This window comes from Lactuca saligna, chromosome 5 (assembly GCF_052625555.1).
Source record: "Lactuca saligna cultivar CGN05327 chromosome 5, ASM5262555v1, whole genome shotgun sequence".
Lineage (NCBI taxonomy): Eukaryota > Viridiplantae > Streptophyta > Magnoliopsida > Asterales > Asteraceae > Lactuca > Lactuca saligna.
In genome coordinates this window covers 14,301,268-14,323,655 of record NC_136421.1, presented here as the reverse complement: position 1 = coordinate 14,323,655, position 22,388 = coordinate 14,301,268, and the positions used below count along the sequence as shown (strand labels likewise).

The following is a 22,388-nucleotide window of genomic DNA, read 5'->3' as shown; positions in this document are numbered from 1 at the left end:
GACGATCGTGATAGATGGCGATTGGCGAGCGACGCCGACGATGAAGAACTCAGATAGTGATTCGCGAATCGCGATTTCGTGTGAGATGAAGAAGTGAAGAACTCAGTCAGGCACTCAGGCCTCAGTTCAGCATGTCGGCGATTTTGGAAACGAACGAATAAACGATTCAATTTAGGATTCAATTTAGGGTTATAAACTATTTATTAAATTTTACGCAATCGGTCCCTAGTATTTTATAAATATAAAATTTAACCCTAAAATATATATGTGTAATTGTGTATATTATATATATGTGTTTATACGTGTTTATGCGTGTTTATACGTGTCACGTGTCAACACGAATTTGTATCGTGTCTTATACGTGTCTAAACAGGTAAATTCGTGTTTGACACGTGTAAGACACGAAACACGAATTTAAAATACGTGTCAGACACGAATATACACGAAACACGAATTTCTAAAACACATACACGGAAAACTCGTATCGTGTTCGTGTCGTGTAAATCGTGTCGTGTATCAAATTGCCAGGTCTATTCTGAGGTCAGATCTGTTCCACTAACTCATAGATCTAGTCCTTCCAAGCTTATTTATCACGTAAAGTTCATGTCTTAACGCTCATATCACACCTAATGACTCATAAATGGTGTTTTGACCTCAAACACAAAGATCCCAAACCAAAACCCCCATGGATTCATAAAAAGCTTGGACAAAGGGACACTCTGGACCTCCAAGGGTCCAGATCCATAACCTAACTCGCTTAAGGGACCAAATGGGCACTAGATCTAGCCACAAAAGGGCTCAATAAACCTTAAATCAACATGAACATCACCTCAACATAATAGGGTTCGAAAATGGTACCTCAAATGTGATGTTCTGGACCTCAAATCTTCAGGAAGTTGTTTCCCTTGCTTCCTCTTGGCTAAAACTTCCTTTCCCTTGCTAGACAACACCTCCAAGGTTGATAATGGCTCCTTCTCTTACTCCAAACGCTCAAGTGCACTAGGGTTTCACTCTGGGGGCTGGTGAGCACAAATGACGGCCATAAGGCCCTTTAAATAGGCCCCAAACCCGAGAAATTAGGGTTTCATTAAACAACACTGACTCGGCGAGTCCACCAATGCGACTCGTCAAGTTCGGTCATTAATCCGGATGAGAAATCGCGTCTCTACTCGGCGAGTCTACGCACCAACTAGCCGAGTTCTTCCTCAAAACTCAAAATAAAAAGAATAAATATAATACCTGAAATCCCGGATGTTACACTTGAGCACTATAAAAGGAATACTATGGCCTTGACCTTAGCCTCCATTCCAGAGAGTGAAATCCTAAAAGAGAGTCCTCCTTCGTTTCTAGCTAGTGTGTTGGTGTTCTAAGCTTCTAAGTGTCGTTTCAAGGTGGTGGAAAAGAAGAAGAGGTCATTTTGGAGGCTAGAAGTTCATGGGAAAGAGTAGATCCGAGCTTTTCAGAGGTTGGAGCTTCTTCCTGAGGTAAAAAGCTCAAAACTTGCATTGTCATTTGTGTTGTGTGCTTCTTGGACCAATTTCTAGGGTTTTTGGTCCCAAGATGGAGAATTTATGAGCAAATGGTCTCCATTGGCCTAGATCTATCATATTTCAGGACTATAAGAGTTGTATGTTCATAAAAATGCAATCTTGGACTTACACATTGAGCCATGCATGAGATCTAGACTTTTGGAGGCAAAAGGAAAGGTGTTAGAGAGTGTAGGGACCTCTACAGCCATGCCAAGGCTTAAAGGTTCCGACTTTATGGGATAAGAGGCTTAAGGAGAGTCAGATCTGAGAGTTGAAGGAGTGTCTTAACCGTTTAAGACCAAAATCCATGGAATGGCTGAAACTAAGACTTACGCTGGGCGTAACTCTCAGTATGCGCAGCGTAAGGGGTTGAGACCCCGATTGTGGTTCGTCGGCGTACGCCCTGCGTACAGAGAAGGTATGTGCCGCGTACTGCCTCCTATTGATTTTCGTTGACTTTTAGGGTTTTTGTCAACCTTTAGACTTTTTGGTCAGAGAGGGGTAAAATGGTCTTTTACCCTTCTGTGGAAATCGTAGAGTGGATTTAATCTAGCCTTTGAGAGCCATTATTTATTTGAGAGTATTGTTACGTGTTTAGGCGGGGGCTAGACCAGTGCATTCGAGTGCGAGATTATCCGAGATACCAAGGTGAGTCTTCTCACTATACTGTACCTGGAAGGATACCTATGTGTGGCCGGAAGGTATTGTATGCTTTGAGATGTATGTACTATATGTTGTTATGTGATATGTATGTTATGTATGATAAGGACCGGAAGGTCAGGAGGTTACAGGCCGAAAGGTCGATACGGGTAGAACCGGAAGGTCTACCAGGATTCGGGACGGAAGTCCCCTGAGACACTTGGATCGGAAGATCCTACAGAGTTATGGCCTGGAAAGGCGTATGTGTTGTATGTGGTATTTTGGGGAACTCACTAAGCATTTATGCTTACAATGCTGTGTTATGTGTTTCAGGTACCAGTGAGGATCGCGGGAAGGCGCCGACCTGATCAGTACACACATGAGGAGTTTTACATATTATGATCTTGGGATATAATGTTATGGGTTGTTATGTGATACAATGACATTTTTATAACTATTATGAATGAAAGTGTGTTTTTAAATTGTGAAAAATTGTTTTGAAATTTACGTTGTTACACAAAGTAATCGTGATATAGATGTTTGTGTTATTCCTCGTGATTTCTGTTTAACATCGTACGTCTTGTTAGTAGAGGGGCTGCATCTACTCATAGTAGCTCGTTAGTGTAATATATCATAGTGATGAATATATCGTCATCGTCATCGTCGGTCGAGTCGAATAGATCCATAATTTTTTTGAAGAGTAACTGAAATTGTATAGATCGAATATAGTGAAAGAGAAGAATTGAGTGAATAAAATTAGGATATGTAGTATGTATTTATAGTTTTTTTTTTTCTTTTTAATTCATGTCGACTGCAAATGGTCAAATATCATTAAAAAGTTAGCCAATCAAATGAAGCGTTTTACCCATCTTCGTCACAATGAGAATTGTCATAACACCCCCTTAACGACATGTGAGTGTTGCTTTCGTTAAGACGATGTTAAGGGCGTGACACGTCGGCTATAACGTCTTCCTCCGACCCATACCGTATAATCTAAAGTAAAACGCGAGAAATAAATTATTTTACACAACGGCCATTAAGTAAAAATAAGTGATATTGTTTATTTTGTGTTAGAAGTTGGGTAGAAAATAGAATATGATCACTGGATTCTTCAAGGATATGCTTTCTGAATCAATATTTTTCTCATATATCCGAGTTACGAGAAATTCGACGTAGGATAATCCTTAAAGGAACAATGTCATGTTCTAGACACGGAAAATCGGAAAAAAAAAAAAAAAAAACTAAAGAGAATTTGGTGTGTATGAATTTGGTATGTTTCAACAACCAGAGAGAACCTTCTAATATCTCTCAAAATTCAAGTTGAATTTGGATAAGGAAAGCTATTAGTTGATAACTACACGAAATTACATTTGAACCATGTTTTGGTCGCACCGGGATCTTTAAAACAACCTATAATATTTTTAAAAGCATACATTTAAATAAATATGAAAGATAACCAAAAAAAAAAAAAAAAATCTAACAGTGTTTCTTGCAATAAAAAGAATATATGAGGGTTTTTTTTTTTACTCGAAATTCAACATACGGTTTTTTCATAAAAACTAGAAAGCTTCCTGTAATTTTTTCGATCTTAATTATTTTCTCAAGAGAAGCAACACACAATGCATCGTTTATGTGGCGCCAAATGCTCTAAACTTCTTTTCTATAACGATAACGTCAAGAACCCTACACTCACGACAAGAATGCACTGCTGGAGAGAAGTGTGAATCAATGGCGTTCCATTGCAACTTCAACAACACTGATCTCTCATCGTTTACCCTATCCAAATGCCTCAAATTCAATTGCAGAACCTCTTCCCTCTTTCCAAGAACTCTATCCATCCAAAGAGTGTCGCCGTTTGTTGTCCGTTCAATCGCTACTTCCAGTGATTCGAATGGAGATGGCGGAACGTCGGCGGAGAGTGAGGGTAAAAAGAAGAAATTGTCGGAGCAATCGTCGTGGGAGGCGAAGGATTCGGAGGGCAATGATTACTTGTACAGGCTGGGTAAAGAGTCTGAGAATATGAATATAGCCGTCGGTGCTAGGGCGGGTGTTATTGACGATCTCTTCACTGGAGATTTCCTCGGCAAGGACTGTACGTCATTATTTTATTTTATGCGCTTCTTTTCTGTTTGGTGTGTGACTCTTCTACAGGAATTCGGTATCTGATTTATCGATTATCACATAGTCATAGAGTAGTCTGTTTCCACAACACTTAGTGTCTAAGAAGATGAAATTGGGGTTGCATTATTGTATATACTGTGTTTGGAGATAATCACAGATCACTCCATGGTTTTGAATTGGAATTGGGGCAAAACATTACGCTGATTGTTTAATTTGCTCCACATTAACAGTCAACTCGGGATTGAATATCTAGAGTGCTGATTGATTTTATTTTATTGCACTGCAGCTGATATTGTGTTTGATTATCGTCAAAAAGTAACCAGATCGTTTGAGTATCTCCAGGGTGATTATTACATCGCGCCGCTTTTCATGGTATGATTTGATCGTATTGATCTCCTAAAACCAACGACTCCAAAATGCTTCCGCTTTTGATTTTCATTATCAGATACTTGCAACTTGCAACATCACATGATGATTAACGTTCTTCCATCAATTTCATTTTACAGGACAAAATTGGTAAGTTGTGATGATCCATCCTTTTAAAGACGCTGAACTTTTCTCTCCATAACCATAGTAACGTTTGTTAATATCGGATATATTATCATCTTGTTATTATTACTTCTTTTATCATAAATTCTGGAGAGCTCAGAATCTCCTTTTTCGAACTAAACTTGTGCAGCTGTCCACATTGTGAAGAACTATATTGCACATCTTCTCAATATCAAAGTTCCATTGATTCTAGGTAAATATTGTAACCTAAGTGGCAAGAGCAGTATATTAGTATTAGATGACAGTGTGTGAGTGTTTGAAAACTTTGATATGTGATTCTTTTCATCTGTTTAATAGGCATTTGGGGAGGAAAAGGGCAAGGAAAAACATTTCAAACTGAACTTATTTTCCAGGCCATGGGAATTTTACCTGTGATCATGTCTGCTGGAGAGTTGGAATCAGAGAGAGCTGGTAAGATGTTGCTTATACAAATTACAATTTTCATACTAAGTTTTTAGTTTTTTTAAAATCTTTTACTATTATTTATAAAACTTGTAAACTTCCATCCTATATTTGTCACTCTTTTACAGGAGAGCCAGGAAGACTGATACGTGATCGCTATCGTACTGCATCTCAAGTGGTTCAAAATCAGGTTAGAAGTTTCACCTTTTTTATTATCATATTTAATGTGTTAAGTCTAAAGTGTGATTTTTCAAAACTAATTGGTTGATTTTATCTTCTCATTGTTTAAAACAGGGGAAAATGAGCTGTTTAATGGTCAATGATATTGATGCGGGTCTTGGTAGATTTGGTGAGCTACAAATCTGATTGGATGAAAGAATGGTTCACTCTTGTACTTGCCCTTTGCTCAATTTCATAATTTAAAATATGTTCATGAAATAACCAACCAGCATTTGAGATCCTTAATTAATTATAATATTATACTAATGATTATTTTATTTGTTAATTGTTATTCAGGAAACACTCAAATGACAGTGAACAACCAAATAGTTGTTGGCACACTGATGAATCTATCAGATAATCCAACAAGAGTTAGCATTGGACAAGATTGGAGGGAATCAGATATCACAAACAGAATTCCTATAATTGTTACAGGAAATGATTTTTCAACATTATATGCTCCTTTGGTTCGTGATGGGAGAATGGACAAGTTCTACTGGTGCACCTCAAATTTTTATATTTTTCATGCGACTTTATATAAATTAATTAATTATTCACAAGTTTAATGTCTTAAAATTGTGGAACAGGCAGCCTAACATCGACGATATCATAAATATTGTTAACAGAATGTATGAGAAAGATGGATTGTCAAAGAACGATGTTATAAGCATAGTGAAAACCTTTCCTAATCAAGGTATATGCATTGCATATTATTTCACACTCTTTACCATATTTTATACAATCGTTTTATATCTTTAAAATCATGACATGTTGATGTATGTGTTTTTATTTACTTCTAGCCTTGGACTTCTATGGAGCACTTAGGTCACGAACTTATGACAACTCGATCTTGAAGGTGGTTACTGTGTGTGTTTTCTCTGTTAAGTTGTTCTTTTTGCATTGAGTAAAAAAGAAGCACCATTTTGTAGCTTACAACGTAATCACAATAATTTTTTATTTTTTATTTTTTAGTGGGTTAACGAAATTGGTGGTCCTGAGAGTGTCGGAAGTATACTCCTCAAACGAAAAAAGAAGGAAAATCTCCCCGTGTTTGTGCCCCCAAAGGTATATTTAAAAAGGTTTATAATCTTGTTACCCGATTCCATTGGTTTCTTTCATGTTATATTTCCTAAAGAAAATGATTTAATTATGATGGTCTCCATACTAGATTTTAATAGAACGAATCCAATTCTTGAGGCCACCACTTTTTCTTAGACAAGACAAGACACTTGTCCTGCTTTTGGCATGCATAGGACTGAGACAAGATGTGGATGGGGGGTTGTAACTTTTTGACTTAATGGGTTAAGCCAAAAAAAACGGACTTAATATATTAAGACGCCAACCTTTTTTTAACAAAATTGATGAATATTGTGAAAATTCTTTGTTGGAATGTAAGGGTAAAATGGTCATTTAGTCACATTCAAACGGTCTAGATAATAAAGCAACACTTTATTGGGACAAACATCGACGGAAGTTAATGAAACAAAGGAAGAAACAACTCTAAGATTAATATTAATGAGACAAAAATTGCAATTTTTTGACTGGTTCAAAAAGATGCCACAAAGATGCAAATGCTTTTCTCATCTTTCATTATTGAAAATAACCTTGAAAGGTGCCTTCCATGCCACATTGTATTAGTTGTCTGATATGATCCAAAGTTTGGATGTAAAGCGTGTAAAAGTAATACATTTGATTTGATTGATCAGCAAACGGTGGAAGGTCTACTTGAGTCGGGGTATTCGCTAATTAAAGAACAACAGCTGATAATGGAAAGTAAACTCTCAAAGGAGTACATGAAGAATATGGAAGACTAACAATAACTATAAGAAGCCATTTGATTGGCATTTGGCACCCCTGTTTCTTCATTCTTAAACCATCATTACCAAAGGAAAGCTCGTTGCTTTTGTATTTTTGATCAACGTATACTCTGAGTGTATAATAATATATATATTTTTTAATTTGAAAAATATAAACCTAATGACACATTGTTTGGGTTTAAAAGAAGAAAAAAAGCCATTTAAAATCAATTTAAGATTTTAAAGAAAATCTGATGAATCTACAAAGGAAAAATATTAAAGAAACATGAGAATCGTGGACCCTCGTAAAAGTTTCAACTAGACATATGAATGGGCATAGGACAAGGTATCAGGTAACCATGACTTGTAGCCCACTAGCACTTTCCATACTACCATATGCCGCATTCACTTTCACGTAATTGCGAAACAACCTTGTAGTATTTTAGAGCTAAATAACATAGATTAAATGTGTCTAGAATGATTCATTTACAAATTTAATTAATCGACTATATTTTTAACTAAGATAAGTAAAAAGTGTAGCATAAAAACTGGAACAAATTTTGTAAGAGTAAATTACATGAATGGTCCCTATGGTTTGGGGTAATTTATATGTTTGGTCCCTAACTTATTTTTTTAACTCGAAAGATCCTTATTGTTTGTTTTTGTAGTGCGTTTGGTCCATGTCTTACCTAAAAATACTATTTTGCCTTTGATTTTTAATTTATTTAAATAAACACACCTTCAACTCTACTTCCACCTCACATCACCTCACCTTACCTTACCTATCTCATTTTATTTAAATAAATTAAAAAATCAATGGCAAAATAGTCTTTTTTAGGTAAGACAGGGATCAAATGTGCAACAAAACAAACTGTAGGGACCTTTCGAATTAAAAAAAATAAATTAGAGATTAAACGTGTAAATTACTCCAAACAATAAGATCATTTATGTATTTACTCGTTTTGTAATGGGTAAACCATAAGAGTTTAGCCAAAAAGGTGACAGAACTTAAGCAAATTGTATCCAAATAATTACAAACTCAAATTATTATAGTTTGATTTTGATTTCTATGATTTAGTTTTTTTTTGGTTGAAAACAAATTAGATTTCGTTTTTCTTTGTTGAAAAAATTAAACCGTAAAATTAGGTTTCTATAATTTAGTATGGGAGTAGAAATTTATAAAAACAAATGGACCATTTCTGCAAGGATATGTTGTGAGATCATTGGAAAGGAAAATTCCATTTAAAGATGCTCTACAAAGATATTACATACTCTAGCTACAAAATAGCTTTCATATTTAATTTATTCTTTTAATCAATTAGTTTAATATTTTTCTGTATTAGTTCTCAATCATATCTTTTCCTTGTATTCCATTATGTACAATGGCTATAAAAGCTAATGCAAACTCAATGTATGGATATATAAAAACAATTCTTTTCAATAACCTTTATATAGGAGTAGAAATTTATAAAAACAAATGGACCATTTATCGAGTTAACTGGTGCAAGGAGGTCCCAATGAGGATGTTGTGAATTGTCAGAGATCATTGGAAAGAAAAATTCCATTTAAAGATGCTCTACAAAGATATTACATACTCTAGCTACAAAATAGCTTTCATATTTAATTTATTCTTTTAATCAATTAGTTTAATATTTTTCTGTATTAGTTCGCAATCATATACTTTTCTTGTATTCCGTTATGTACAATGGCTATAAAAGCTAATGCAGACTCAATGTATAGATATATAAAAACAATTCTTCTCTATAACCTTTATATGGGAGTAGAAATTTATAAAAACAAATGGACCATTTCTCGAGTTAACTGGTGCAAAGAGGTCCCAATGAGGATGTTGTGAATTGTCTGAGATCATTGGAAAGGAAAATTCCATTTAAAGATGCTCTACAAAGATATTACATACTCTAGCTACAAAATAGCTTTCATATTTAATTTATTCTTTTAATTAATCAGTTTAATATTTTTCGCTATTAGTTCTCAATCATATCTTTTCCTTGTATTTCGTTATGTACAATGGCTATAAAAGCTAATGCAGACTCAATGTATAGATATATAAAAACAATTCTTTTCAATAACCTTTATATGGTATCAGAGATCCGCAAGCTCCAATGAGCAATCCTCGATCCCTTCTCACAACAACCCTAATCCATCATTCCTTCAAGACCCTCCAATCGTGAATCAAACAACAAACATTCAATTGAGTGATGCCACTCACTTTCCCATCAAACTCACTACCACAAATTTCCTATCTGACGCAAGCAAGTTGAATCCACCTTGATTGGATTACAACTTGAAACCTTTATCGACGACAATCATTCACAACGAACCAAGTTCATTGAAGAAAAAGAGTGAAAGAAAGCAAATCCAAAATACTTAACCTGGGATTGCCAAGATCAAAGTCTCACCAGTTTCATTCTTGGGAGTTATTTAGAATCCATTCAACCTCTCATCTCATCAACAAATACTGACCGAGAACCCTAGGAACGGTTGAATTCAAGCTACGCCAACACCTCCAAGTCTCATCTCTTCTCTCTGAAATCCAAACTAGTGAAAAACCCTAAAGGAGAGATCTATTACCGACTATCTCCAAGACATGAGATTCATTGCTGATGATCTTGCTCTTGCTCAAAGCCCCGTGTCTGAAGAAGACCTTATGGTGCACATTCCATCTCAACTCGGAGATGAATAAAATAACATTGTTACAATCATCAAAAATACATGAGACCCCTCTTCCCTACCCAGAACTCTTTGACAAACTTCTCGATTTTGAAAGAGGACTCACGGAAACTCTTCAAACCATAACATCCTCCATCATCACTACTAATTTCATGACCCACCAACCCTCCAACAACCTCTCTCCCCGAAACCAAAAGTTTACACCCAATTCACAAAAAAAGGACCAAATATCCCTCAATGGTCACACTCTCAACCTTATGGTTATCACCAAAATTAGAATCACAACACCTCTCACTGTCAAATCTGCAACATTTCGGGATACTCCACCAAGGAATGTCGTAAACTATCTAGGTTCCTAAGACATAACTACATCTCTATTGTTTCCTCTCAATCTCAGAACCCAATTACAAATGCTACTACTGTTTCCTTCATTACCACAATCTCATGGCTCTTTGACATAGGGGACTCACACCATGTGACTTTCGAGACATCTGGCCTCCAACATGCCTCTGCATATGGGGGCCCAGACAAAATTCTAATTGGAAACGGTACAAGATTACCAATCTCTCATTGGTTCGACACGCATCCACACAAAAGTCCTAAATTACCTTTTGGACCAAATTCATTTGTTGCCACTGAACCATTGCAATTAATTTACTCTGATAGATGGGGTTTTATTAAAAAATCAATTGATTAATTTATATACTATGTTATATTTGTTGACTCCTACTCGAAATATGTTTGTCTGTACCCAATGCATCACAAATCTGATGTTGCCAAGCTCTTTCCATAGTTCAAGATACTTGTTGAAAAATTCTTCAACTATTAGATATTATCCCTCTTCGTAAACAATGAGGGTGAGTATCTTGTCTTAATTCCCTTCCTTCAAACCTATGGTATCTCTCATTATTCTACCCTACCTCACACTCCAGAACAAAATGGAGTTGCAGAACAAAGACATAGACACATTGTTGAAACCGGTCTCTCCCTCCTTCATTACGCCAAACCCTCACTCAAATACTAGACTTATGCCTTTCAAACTGTAGTCCATCTTATCAATCACTTGCCCACCACCATTTTAAACAATAAAAGTCCCTTTCAAATACTCTTTCATCAGCCTCCCAACTATTCCTAACTCAAACCATTTGGATACCTCTACTACCCATGGCTAATTTCCTCACCATGCATTTTTCTTGGCTACTCTACATCCAAGTCCGCTTACAAGTGCCTTGATCTAAGAACAAACTGTCTCTATCATTCACAGCATGTTCAAATTATTGAAGATGACTTTCCATTCCATCACGAATCACCGCTACGATAAAAATTTTACTAAAATTGAACGTCTTAGCTCGTCGACACGTGTCTGCTATGTTTCACTCACCGCTACGATGAAATTTTATTAAAATTATAAGTTTTAGATCGTCAATACGTATCTGCTACGTTTTACTCACTTCTACGATGAAAATTTTACTAAAATTGAAAGTTTAGCTCGTCGACACGTGTCTACTACGTTTCACTCACCGCTATGATGAAATTTTTTGCTAAAATTGAAAGTTTTAGCTCGTCGACACGTGTATGCTACATTTCACTCACCGCTACAATAAATTTTTTATTAAAATTATAAGTTTTAGCTCGTCAATACGTGTCTGCTACGTTTCACCCACTGCTACAATGGAAATTTTATTAAAATTGAAAGTTTTAGCTCGTCGACACGTGTCTGCTACGTTTCATTCGCCGCTACGATGAAAATTTTATTAAAATTGTAAGTTTTAGCTCGTCAATACGTGTGTTATATTTCACTCACTGCTACGATGGAAATTTTACTAAAATTGAAAGTTTTAGCTCGTCGACACGTGTCTGCTACGTTTTACTCACCGCTACGATGAATATTTTACTTAAATTTGAAGTTTTAACTCGTCGACACGTGTCCGTTTCGTGTCACTCACCGCTACGATGAAAAACTTATTAAAAATAGAAGTTTTAGCTCGCCGATACGTGTCTGCTACGTTTTACTCACCGCTACGATGAAAATTTTACTAAAATTGGAAGATTTAGCTTGTTTACACGTGTCTGTTATATTTTATTCAATGTTATGATGAATATTTTACTTAAATTTGAAGTTTTCGTTCATCAACATGTGTCTGCCACGTTTCAATCGCCGCTATGAGAAGACATAGTATTTAGTCTTGTTTATATGGTATTCCTTTTATGGTATGCTTTTTATTTTTATATGAAAGAAATAACAATATTCATAAAAGATAATATATACTATTTTATAGATAGTAATGAACAGTGTGTTAGTTTTTTATGGATGATAATGATTAATTTTTCAATCAAGTTTTATTTTAGAATAATGTATTCTGAAACGAATTTTCAAACGATTATATTATAGGTTTAAAACGAATACAAGATTTTATATTACTGAAAAGTAAATGTAGTTTTCATTGTTAGATTATAGTTCTATAGCATAGCATTTGAACATTGTTTTAAGAAAAATACATTTTCTAAAATATAAGTCGGCTCAGCTGTAATTAGGTTCGTATTTACACTTTCTAATGCCTTGTTTTCATGATATCTTATTTTCTGTTCTTATGTTATACTTTTTATAAAATAAACATAACAATATTTATAAAAAAAAAACAATATGCGTTATTTTATTGACAATAGTAATAAAGAATGTTCTAGTTCTGTATGGATGATAAAAATGTATTTTAAATCAAAAAAAAAAAAATTGTAGGACAATGCATTTTATTAGATTATAGATCTATCGCATAGCCTTTAAAGATCAATTAAAAAAGGTAATCGACCGTTATTATGTGTATAAACCCTGTGAATTATATATTTCATATATGTTAATATATATGTTAATGTATATACCAAACTAGTTGTGAAACCCGTATATTATACGGGTTGATTAAAACAAAATGTTAAATAGAAACGATTAAATGAGAAGTTTATTTGAATTCGAAATTTGAAATAAATAAAAATTATGAGAAAAAAAACATGCCAAAAATAAATAAATTAAAATTATTGTTTAGTTATCAGACCCGTATACTAAACAGGTTAATTATAACAAATTGTTAAACATAAAGGTTTAAACTGTAAATTTATTTGAAATTGAAATTAAAATTTAAAATTTAAAATTAATATCATTATGGTAGGTTTAATTTATGGAAACTAATTAATAATATATTAGAAATGAAAAATAAAATAAATGACAAGTAAAAAATAAATATATCTCTAAATTATGACAAAATAACATGTGGTAAATTGAATGAGAGAAGGACATGTGGCAAAATCATTTTTATTTATTAGGATAGATACCAATAACAAGATTTGCAATGTTTTTATGGAGCTGTACAATATAAATTTTAAAAAGATAATGTTATTTTTATTGTTATTGTTATATATGATATTGTTATTGTTATGTATAAGAAAAATTATTGCGTAAGAATTAGTTCCCGTTGCAAAAGCAAAGTGTAATAGCAATTAGCAACTTTCAACGACTTGGACATGGTGCATCAACAGTTGTACATTACTATTAGTTCCTTGATTTAACTGCATCGCAAGTCACAGAAATCCAAATTTAAGAAGTGATGACTCATGACATGACAATTGACATAACAAGTGGCGGGATTTTAGCATACAAACGTTTCTACGTTCGAGCGGCGATCCGATAGGTACTCTCTCTCTCCTCCGTCACGAGAAACCAGAGAACATCCTCGCTCTCGCCGTCGTCATCACCATCATCATCATCAATGCCTCTGTAAACTTTCCTTTATTGCACCTCGGAAAATCTCAAGATTGATTTTGTTAAATATTGCATCGGTTAATATGCATAATCAATGTTGATTCTGTAATTTTCGGTGCTTGTACGTAGAATTGATCTTCAAGGGCTCGTTCTTATGTAAGTTCCTAAAATTTACGCTTCTCTATATGTTGCTTTTGATTTTGTTTAATTATCATACATACGGAGTGTAGAATTAAGATTCGTTGTATGAGGTGCATTTTTAATTAGATATATCCAGTTTTTGTTTGATCAGGAATTGATCGATTGAAATGGACAAGAAAAAATACCCGATCGGAGCGGAGCACTATGTGCTGTATGAGGAGATTGGGCAAGGTGGTAACGCCTATGTTTACAGGGCCAAGTGTCTCGACAACAATGAGGTTGTGGCTATCAAAGTTCTCGATTTTGAACAAGGAAACTGCGATTTGGTAAATTCAGATTTTGTTTCTCCATAGTTTATTCACGATACTTTAAAAAAAAATCTATGTTATAGTGATTAATTAGCTGATATAGTAACAACATCTCCAAGATTCAATTCCCATAGATTCATCTAAAAGGAACTTACAAAAATTTTGATCTGTTGTTTTCCAGAACAACGTGTCACGGGAGTCTCAGATAATGATGCTGGTTGATCATCCAAATGTTCTTAAATCACACTGCTCCTTTGTAAATGACCATAACTTATGGGTTGTTATGCCTTTTATGGCTGGTGGCTCTTGTCTTCATATGTTGAAGGCTTTTCATCCTGAGGGATTTGAAGAAGTTGTTATTGCAACTATACTGCGTGAGACATTAAAGGCATTGGAGTATCTTCATCATCATGGCCACATTCATCGAGATGTCAAAGTAACTCAGTTTTCATCATTCCCATTATAATTATATATTTATATTCCAAACTGAATACTTTGCTTTTTTTTTTTTGTGTGGGGGTTTTGCATAGGCTGGGAACATTCTTATCAGTGACCAAGGTGCAATCAAGCTGGGTGATTTTGGTGTTTCAGCTTGCTTATTTGATTCAGGTGACAGACAACGTGTTAGGAATACTTTTGTTGGGACACCATGCTGGTAAATTCTCATATTTATATACTCTTGTTCTTTATCAACATTTCTTTTTTAAATATGATGATTACCAAATAATCCGAAATTATTTTCTTACTCAGACATTTACCTTTTTTGTTAGGATGGCCCCTGAGGTTATGGAGCAATTACATGGATATGACTTCAAGTCAGTAATTTTTCTTTACCACATAAAAACTTCTCCACTTATTATGTATTATTATTATTATTATCCAAACACAAAATTGTTTTTACTTTTTATACCTAAAGGGCATGCTGGTAATTTCCCTCTATGCAGGGCTGATATATGGTCTTTTGGTATAACAGCTCTGGAGCTTGCTCATGGGCATGCTCCTTTCTCTAAATATCCCCCAATGAAGGTGCCTTTCACTTTTCACGCATAAATGTTGCTTAATGTTTTAATGATCAATTAGTTTAAAATACTTTATTCATATTTGGTAGGTTTTGCTAATGACCTTGCAAAATGCACCCCCTGGTTTTGATTATGAGAGGGACAATAAGTTTTCCAAGGTAACAGCTTCTGTTTTTCTTGATAATACTTGAAGTATGTGATCTGACACTGACACATTGTTTATTTTCAATTTAAAGTCTTTTAAGCAGATGACTGCAAGTTGTCTAGTCAAAGATCCTTCAAAGCGCCCTTCTGCAAAGAAGCTTTTGAAGCATTATTTTTTCAAACAAGCGAGATCAAATGATTTTATAGTACGTAAGCTTCTAGAAGGCCTCCCAACAATTGGTGATCGTCTTCAAGCACTAAAGGTTGGTCTATTATAAGAATTTCTTTTAATTGTAATGTTATTATTTATCTTTTTGTGCTGAGAAACTAATTTTTGTAATAACAGCAAAAGGAGGAAGATATGCTTGCTCAAAAGGAAATTCCAGATGGGCAGAAAGAAGAAATGTCACAGGTAGGGGTTATTGAAATGTCATTAACGAAGCATAATTTTGTACTTATCTTTTTAAAAATAACTTCCTTCCAGAACGAATACAAAAGAGGGATCAGTGGATGGAACTTTGACCTTGAAGATGTCAAGGCACAAGCTTCCTTGGTATGTTGCCTACATTTTTTATTTAATGGGGTTAATGTCTAGACAAGCTATACATGGTTATTTCTTTTTGAATTAAGCCGAAAAAAGTAGGTTAATCATGTATTAAGTGACAATAATTTTCATGTAATAAAAGCTCCAAGATGAGGACTCTGTAGCTGAGAAATATCAGTTGGGAAGCATGAATTCCTTCCCCGGGACTGGTCTTAATGAAAGAAAGCTTCAGCATCAGTTGTCATCCTTGAGTGAAGCTTCAGAAAGTGCAGAAATTGTAAGTAAAGTTTTGGATGAGTATTCATCTGTTTTACGTTTTGGGTTTAATTAATTATTTAATTAAAATCATTGTAGGATCCATCTGCGCTGGCTCCTTTATCCATGTACGTTTATGTTTAGTTTAAATTGTTGCATATGGTGAGAGAGTGGGTATTATTATTATTGGATTTACAGTTTGTTTTATCTGTGAGTAGAAAATGCGAGAAATCTGAAGATGAGTTAAGCGTTGGTTCTAACAGCGGACAAATGGTTTCAGCAAATTCTTCTCCTCGTGCTGATAATTCCAGTGAGTTCGATCGCATTACTTCTCATTCTCACCAGAGGGCAGCTTCATGGGATAGGTATTAATTATCTTTTATCTTTTGGGCTTAGCTTCAAATATCCGCATACAAAATAAAATTTACAAGAATGGGATTTTTATATAGTTCTATACAAACAAAAAACACACGATTTTGAGCTTTACCTCCAAAAACTTTCGCCCACCGTGGGGCTCGAACCCACGACCACAAGGTTAAGAGCCTTGCGCTCTACCAACTGAGCTAGACGGGCTGCTGATATTTTTTAGTATAAATATGTTTTTATTTAAAGTTAAAATATATAAATTTATTGTGATGTTATTATATTATAAATGAAATTCAGATTAATTTATATTGTATTTTAATGTTTATGTTTTTAACGTATATGCTAATATGTTACACTTTTTATTAATTATTTTGCAAACTTATTTAAATTTTGATGACTAATTATATGCACATACTATTGCTGGTTATAAATTTTTGATAATAATAATCTATAAAGCTACCGTGATAAAAAGAAAAAAAATTAGATCAAGATAATAAATATAAGGGTTGTTTTTTAAGTTCTATAAGAAAATGAATATGCCTGGAATTATTCTTGTTATGATAAAAATGGTGCAATGGGTTGGACAGGAACTACCTTTTGCCCCAAATATTACTCGATTTTTATTATTTTGGTGCAAGAAATGGTGTAATGGTTTGATACTTCATTGAATCGTAACTAATGCTGGAAAGTGCAATGTTTATATGAAATTGCTTCCAATCCATAAATTTTTTATTCATTTTGTCGTTAGATTACCAACTTATTGGCCTTGAATACACATAGATTACTAACTTATTTTTTGATGTTTTGCTAGAAAATAGCATATGATATGCAGCAATGTTAAGATACCTTTTTCTGTTTCTGTGAAGTCTCTAGTTTAAGCTGTTTCACAAGTGACTCGTTTTTATTTGATTATATGAAATTACAGTGAGAAGCTGCAAGGTCAATTCTCTAGAGTCCCTAGTTGCAATGGAGCAGCAAGTGGTGATGAACATGATGACAAAGCAAAAGGTCATCGTGTCCAACAAAGAGGCCGTTTTAAGGTTACTTCCGAGAGTATCGACTTTGACAAGGTATTTAGCTCACTTATTTTATTATATTTTTTTGAATTTGATAAATATTTTTGAGGCTTCCATTTACATCAAGATTAAAGTTAAAAATCATTATTTCTTTGTAGGCAGCAGCAGCCCCACCCCCCATAATGCAGAAGAGTCATAGCATGCAGGTTTGGATTTATAAAAAAATATTGATACCACATTTATTAGCAATAATAATATAATATTGTTTGTAGGTAATACCCCAAAATCCCATTGGTCATCAGAACAATCTTCCTATGCCTGCCCTCCAGTTTGTCTTACAGACGAATACTCTTCAAAGGGTATGTAAAACTTATTATATATCACATGCAAATTTAAAGTCCTTCACTTTTCAATTTACTTGAAAAGTAAAAGATTGTTTACACATTTTACTGTTATAGGATTGCATATTGAGTCTAATGAAGGCAAACTCCGCTGGTGATTCTAACTTTAATATAGATGGAGGATGCCCATCTGCAAACTTTCCCATACTAGAAAAACCCACGGTAAGTATTCATTTGCTTTATAAGTCTCCATTTCAAAAATAATTTTATTTCCCTATTTTCAGCTCGATGCAAGCAGCAATAGGGAAAAGGATTTACTTAATGAAATAACTTATTTACAATGGAGGCTCGCATGTGCACAAGAGGAGCTCCAGAAATGCCGAATTGAGAATCCCCAGGTTAATTAGTTTGCAACTTCACCATACCTTTTTTTTTTTTTTTTTTTTTTTTTAAATTCACCAGTTAGTGTCAGTTGACTGTTTTTCTTTTAATTAACTTTATCATTTTGAGGTACCAACTTGTGACATGTCATTTCAGGTCTGAATTTTATTATACCTTAAAGTCAAAACCGGAAGATGTTACCCCAAAGATAGTTGGCGGAATAAAAATGTCAAGTTTAGGTGCATATATATATATATATATATATATATATATATATATATATATATATATATATATATATATATATATATATATATATATATCTTTAGTATTATGTTGTTGAGGGTTTGAGAGATAATGTTCTCCCATCCCCATTCTTAAAATTTATTCCTAATTTATCACTGGTAAAACTTCATTTCACTTTGTTCAACCAATTTGTGCATAAATTAACCCGCACTATTTGCTCTGTATTGATAAAAAAAAAAAAAAAAAAAAAAAAACAAACATTTATATTAATCATTATGCACATACCGAGTGTTCTGATAAACACTATTAGGGGGATTCAATTGTTGAACTCTGATAGAAATCAAGAACCGAGTTGAAGAAATCTTGTTGCCATAGGATGCTTAGCTTCTGAGAGTTTGTCTGAATTCACAACTTCAACAATTTCACCACCTACAAGCACACAAACCACGTCTGCAATCCTTTGAATTTGTTTAATGCTGTGGGAAACCATAACAATCGTCATCCCTTTACTACTCTTCAACTTCATCATCAAATCTTCTATGTTCTGTGTCGATATTGGATCCAAAGCACTTGTTGGCTCATCCAATAACAGAACCTAAGTAAGGAAGACCCAACAAGAAAGGGGTACTTAGGTAAATTTCACATGAGTTACTTTTCTTACCATAATTTAAGCAAAACGAACCACATTACCTCTGGCTCATTGGCTAATGTTCTAGCAAGTGCAACTCTTTGAGCTTGACCAACAGATAGCTCGTTGCCATGTTTATTGAAGAAAGAGGAGTCAAGATCAGCAAAAGTCAGCAACTTGTACACTTCTTGATCGCTTAGTTTCTTTCCTTTCAGCTGTGGCCCATATCTTATGTTGTCTGCAACTGTCCCTGTTCAGAATCTAAATGTTACTCCAGCATCTCATTTTTAGAAGTACATACGTTTTGAAAGCTATTAATCACAAGTAAAATAACATATTTAGTTGATTAAAACCACATAAATGTAGGTAATTATATATTTATCTCAATAACCAGTATTCTTGCAACTTCTTAGTAGTGCGTTTCAAAAGTGATTATAATAATTTCGGGGTGTAGGAGATGCTATTTGGGCATGCTTCTCTTATTTAAAGTTATAGCAACCAAAAGTAATTATTTAATATGACCCAAAATTAGAATATGATAATTTAATTTTTACCTTCGAACAAAACAGGAAGCTGAAACAGCATACCGACTTTTCGCCGCAGCTGAAGAACATCAAGGCCGGTGATATCTTTTCCGTCAAGGAACACCGTACCGGAAGCTGGTTCCCATAGACGGTTGAGTGCTCTTAATAGCGTAGACTTACCGCTACCACTCGGGCCTATGATTCCGATGATTTTGCCACTAGGTATGTCCAGACTTACGTTCTGAAGGATGGAAACTCCTTTATCTGAAAATCTCCACAAATTCTTCACTTCGATTTTGGCATCTGATCCACTAAACCTACCATGCTCGTCTTCGTTCACTAACAGTAAATGTTCCGGCTGATCAACTGTTTGTTAAAATGCCAAAACCAAAATTAGGATCAACAAACCGATTACCAAAAATCTTGAACGGGGTTCAATATCAATAGAATGACTCGTCAAGTTTCAAATTACATTGAGTATTTGCAATATAATTGGTCTTTACCTTCGAAAACCTCCATCGAAACCGAGGCTTAGCGGAATAGTGCGATCTCACACGCTGATTATGTAGATGAGCAAAAGGCCTCCTCAGTGGTATGAAGTAGTTCATGGCCGGATATCACCTGTCCGGTTGTTTCATTTTTTGGTTGAGTGGATGTGTCAGTGTCACTTCACATGGAGGAGGATCTTGATGGCAAAGATGGGAACTAATCGCACGATCTATTCGTGCGAAAACACCTCTAAACTACAGTTGCTTATACTACATATTCAAAAGTTGACGTGTAATAGCTGCATTGGTGGTCTGCAAAATTGAACAAGGAAAATTTCATATACATCCTTAAAAACATTAAGAATTACATTTATATCCTTCTAAAGTTTGTAATTATCGTATATATTCTTTCTAAATCTATTAAACTCACATTTATATCCAATATGATAATTTAATGAGGTATTAATCAATTTAATATCAAAAAATATATTTAAAAATCAAAATAAAAAGTGATTGTACTAAATTATCCTTTCCAAATTATTAGTGAATAGAACTAAATAGATTTAATTAGCATTAAACCTAATCAAATATTGCAATAAATCAATCAATTAAAGTCATGAATATTCATGTTAAAGATAGAACTATGTATTTGTAAATTCATAAATTATAAGAACATGTATTTGATAGATGTTGTCTCCGAACCTTGAGAGTTTACACAGAAAGGTTTACCGATTAAAGCTTACTCAATGAGTTGTACAACAACGATTCAGACTAGCAAAGAAAAATGATAGACAATGAGCATAATTTACAATCCATGAACTCGATTTGTTAAGAAACAAATTGATTTGAAATCAAGGAATGTGAACTACCTCATCTTTATTGTTGTCGACAATCTCTTTAATCCTCACAGCCTCACCACAAATCAAGAATTATTCTTCGATTTCAACGATCAAAGCTTCCATGACTCCATAATCGTAACTGTTAATTTGAGGGTTACCCAATTTAAGGTCTTGTTGTTCTTCATCTCCAGGCAAACCTAAATCCACCTTATCACATGCGTAACACTTAATCAATTTACAAGAGAATAAAGTTTCATCAATGTCATCTCTTCTAACTCGAAACTCTTTTGAATAATCAGAAGCAACAATGATGATCGGCTTTTTGATGGCTTAAAAAATATCGTCATTTGAGCTCTTTAAATACTCCCTCCAGTAATATGTTAGTGCAGAGATTTCGAAGTTGCCATTGTAACTGCCTCGCCTCCACCAAACTCGAAACGGAATCCACAAAGATTAGGTACTTCGATTATTTGAAAGATATTTGGTGGGTTGTACCCGATGATCAAAAACCCAATTCGATTGCACCCACAAATCGAAATGCTTCGAATGTGAAAAAAAAAATCAGTAGAAATTAGGAAATAACAGAGGAACTGAAGAAGGAACAACAGGAAGAAGGTGATGGAGACCAGAAAATGAGGAGAGATGGAACTCAATTTTTGGCGATGGAGAAAGGTCAAATGGTTGATCGACGACTAAGGAATTGAATTTTCCCCAAAAAACCTGATTAACAATTTCTAGCGAAAAACAATAATAAGATTTAATTTTGTATATATTGTGTAATGGGTATTTTAGTAAATCTACATGTATTTTTTATTTTTAAATATATTTTTTGATATTAAATTGATTTATATCTAATTAAATTATAAAATTAGATATAAATGTGAGTTTAGTAGGTTTATAACGATATATACCTAATTATAAACTTTAAAAGGATATAGACGTAATTCTTAATGTTTGCAAAGATATATATGAAATTTTCCTAAAAAATATATATATAAATTTTTATTTAACACTTTTTAATGATATTTTTTAAAATTTTATACAATTTGCAATTTTATTTGGTATTAACAAAACTAGTCATTGTAAATAATAATTTAATAAAAGTAACTAAGTTTTTGTGTTTTAAGAAGTTTAAATTTGTACGGCATAAATCGTCATTTTAGATTAATTTTATGTCACATTTAAAATATTTTTTCTGACAAAAAATACGCTATTGATTTTGGACCATTTCAAATTTAAAAAAAAAAAAATAATAATAACATTGAAATTTCAAGAAAATGTTTCATTTGTTATTAAAATAGCAAAATTAAAAAAATAATAAATAGAAAATAAATACACCATGAGGTTTAAAGGGTGACATTTGATTGAAATAAAAAGTCACGTTAGTACGTGGAGTTTTTTTTTTTTTTGAAAAAATATATATATATTATATATTTTGGGACAAATTAATG

The 22,388-nt window shown here is 33.7% G+C and overlaps 3 protein-coding genes and 1 non-coding gene across 4 annotated transcripts; 2 read left to right on the top strand and 2 right to left on the bottom strand.

Moving 5' to 3' along the window:
• The first annotated feature begins 3,782 nt into the window (after positions 1 to 3,782).
• Positions 3,783 to 7,437, top strand: LOC144997245 (P-loop containing nucleoside triphosphate hydrolases superfamily protein). The gene is made up of 12 exons (XM_078957104.1): positions 3,783 to 4,260; positions 4,576 to 4,661; positions 4,796 to 4,805; positions 4,969 to 5,031; positions 5,136 to 5,249; positions 5,369 to 5,430; positions 5,535 to 5,589; positions 5,757 to 5,958; positions 6,047 to 6,153; positions 6,260 to 6,315; positions 6,432 to 6,524; positions 7,166 to 7,437. Exons 1-12 carry the CDS (start codon positions 3,897 to 3,899, stop codon positions 7,271 to 7,273), a joined length of 1,320 nt encoding a protein of 439 aa, XP_078813230.1. The 5' UTR covers positions 3,783 to 3,896; the 3' UTR covers positions 7,274 to 7,437.
• A 6,126-nt stretch (positions 7,438 to 13,563) lies between these two features.
• On the top strand, positions 13,564 to 18,466 carry LOC144998808 (serine/threonine-protein kinase BLUS1-like). Its single transcript, XM_078958539.1, has 19 exons — positions 13,564 to 13,853; positions 13,975 to 14,164; positions 14,328 to 14,582; positions 14,677 to 14,801; positions 14,917 to 14,961; positions 15,091 to 15,172; positions 15,255 to 15,323; positions 15,402 to 15,572; positions 15,656 to 15,721; positions 15,794 to 15,862; positions 15,996 to 16,130; positions 16,208 to 16,236; positions 16,327 to 16,473; positions 17,400 to 17,544; positions 17,649 to 17,696; positions 17,763 to 17,849; positions 17,949 to 18,053; positions 18,116 to 18,229; positions 18,369 to 18,466. Exons 2-19 carry the CDS (start codon positions 14,006 to 14,008, stop codon positions 18,372 to 18,374), a joined length of 1,857 nt encoding a protein of 618 aa, XP_078814665.1. The 5' UTR covers positions 13,564 to 13,853; positions 13,975 to 14,005; the 3' UTR covers positions 18,375 to 18,466.
• Positions 16,609 to 16,681, bottom strand: TRNAK-CUU (transfer RNA lysine (anticodon CUU)). Its single transcript has one exon. It is a non-coding gene; the product is annotated as a tRNA-Lys (tRNA).
• Positions 18,467 to 18,701: 235 nt separating the features above from the next.
• On the bottom strand, positions 18,702 to 21,568 carry LOC144998084 (ABC transporter I family member 17-like). The gene is made up of 5 exons (XM_078957907.1): positions 20,968 to 21,568; positions 20,114 to 20,410; positions 19,641 to 19,976; positions 19,149 to 19,336; positions 18,702 to 19,053 (listed from the first exon to the last, which is right to left on the bottom strand). Exons 2-5 carry the CDS (start codon positions 20,127 to 20,129, stop codon positions 18,799 to 18,801), a joined length of 795 nt encoding a protein of 264 aa, XP_078814033.1. The 5' UTR covers positions 20,130 to 20,410; positions 20,968 to 21,568; the 3' UTR covers positions 18,702 to 18,798.
• Positions 21,569 to 22,388: the final 820 nt, after the last annotated feature.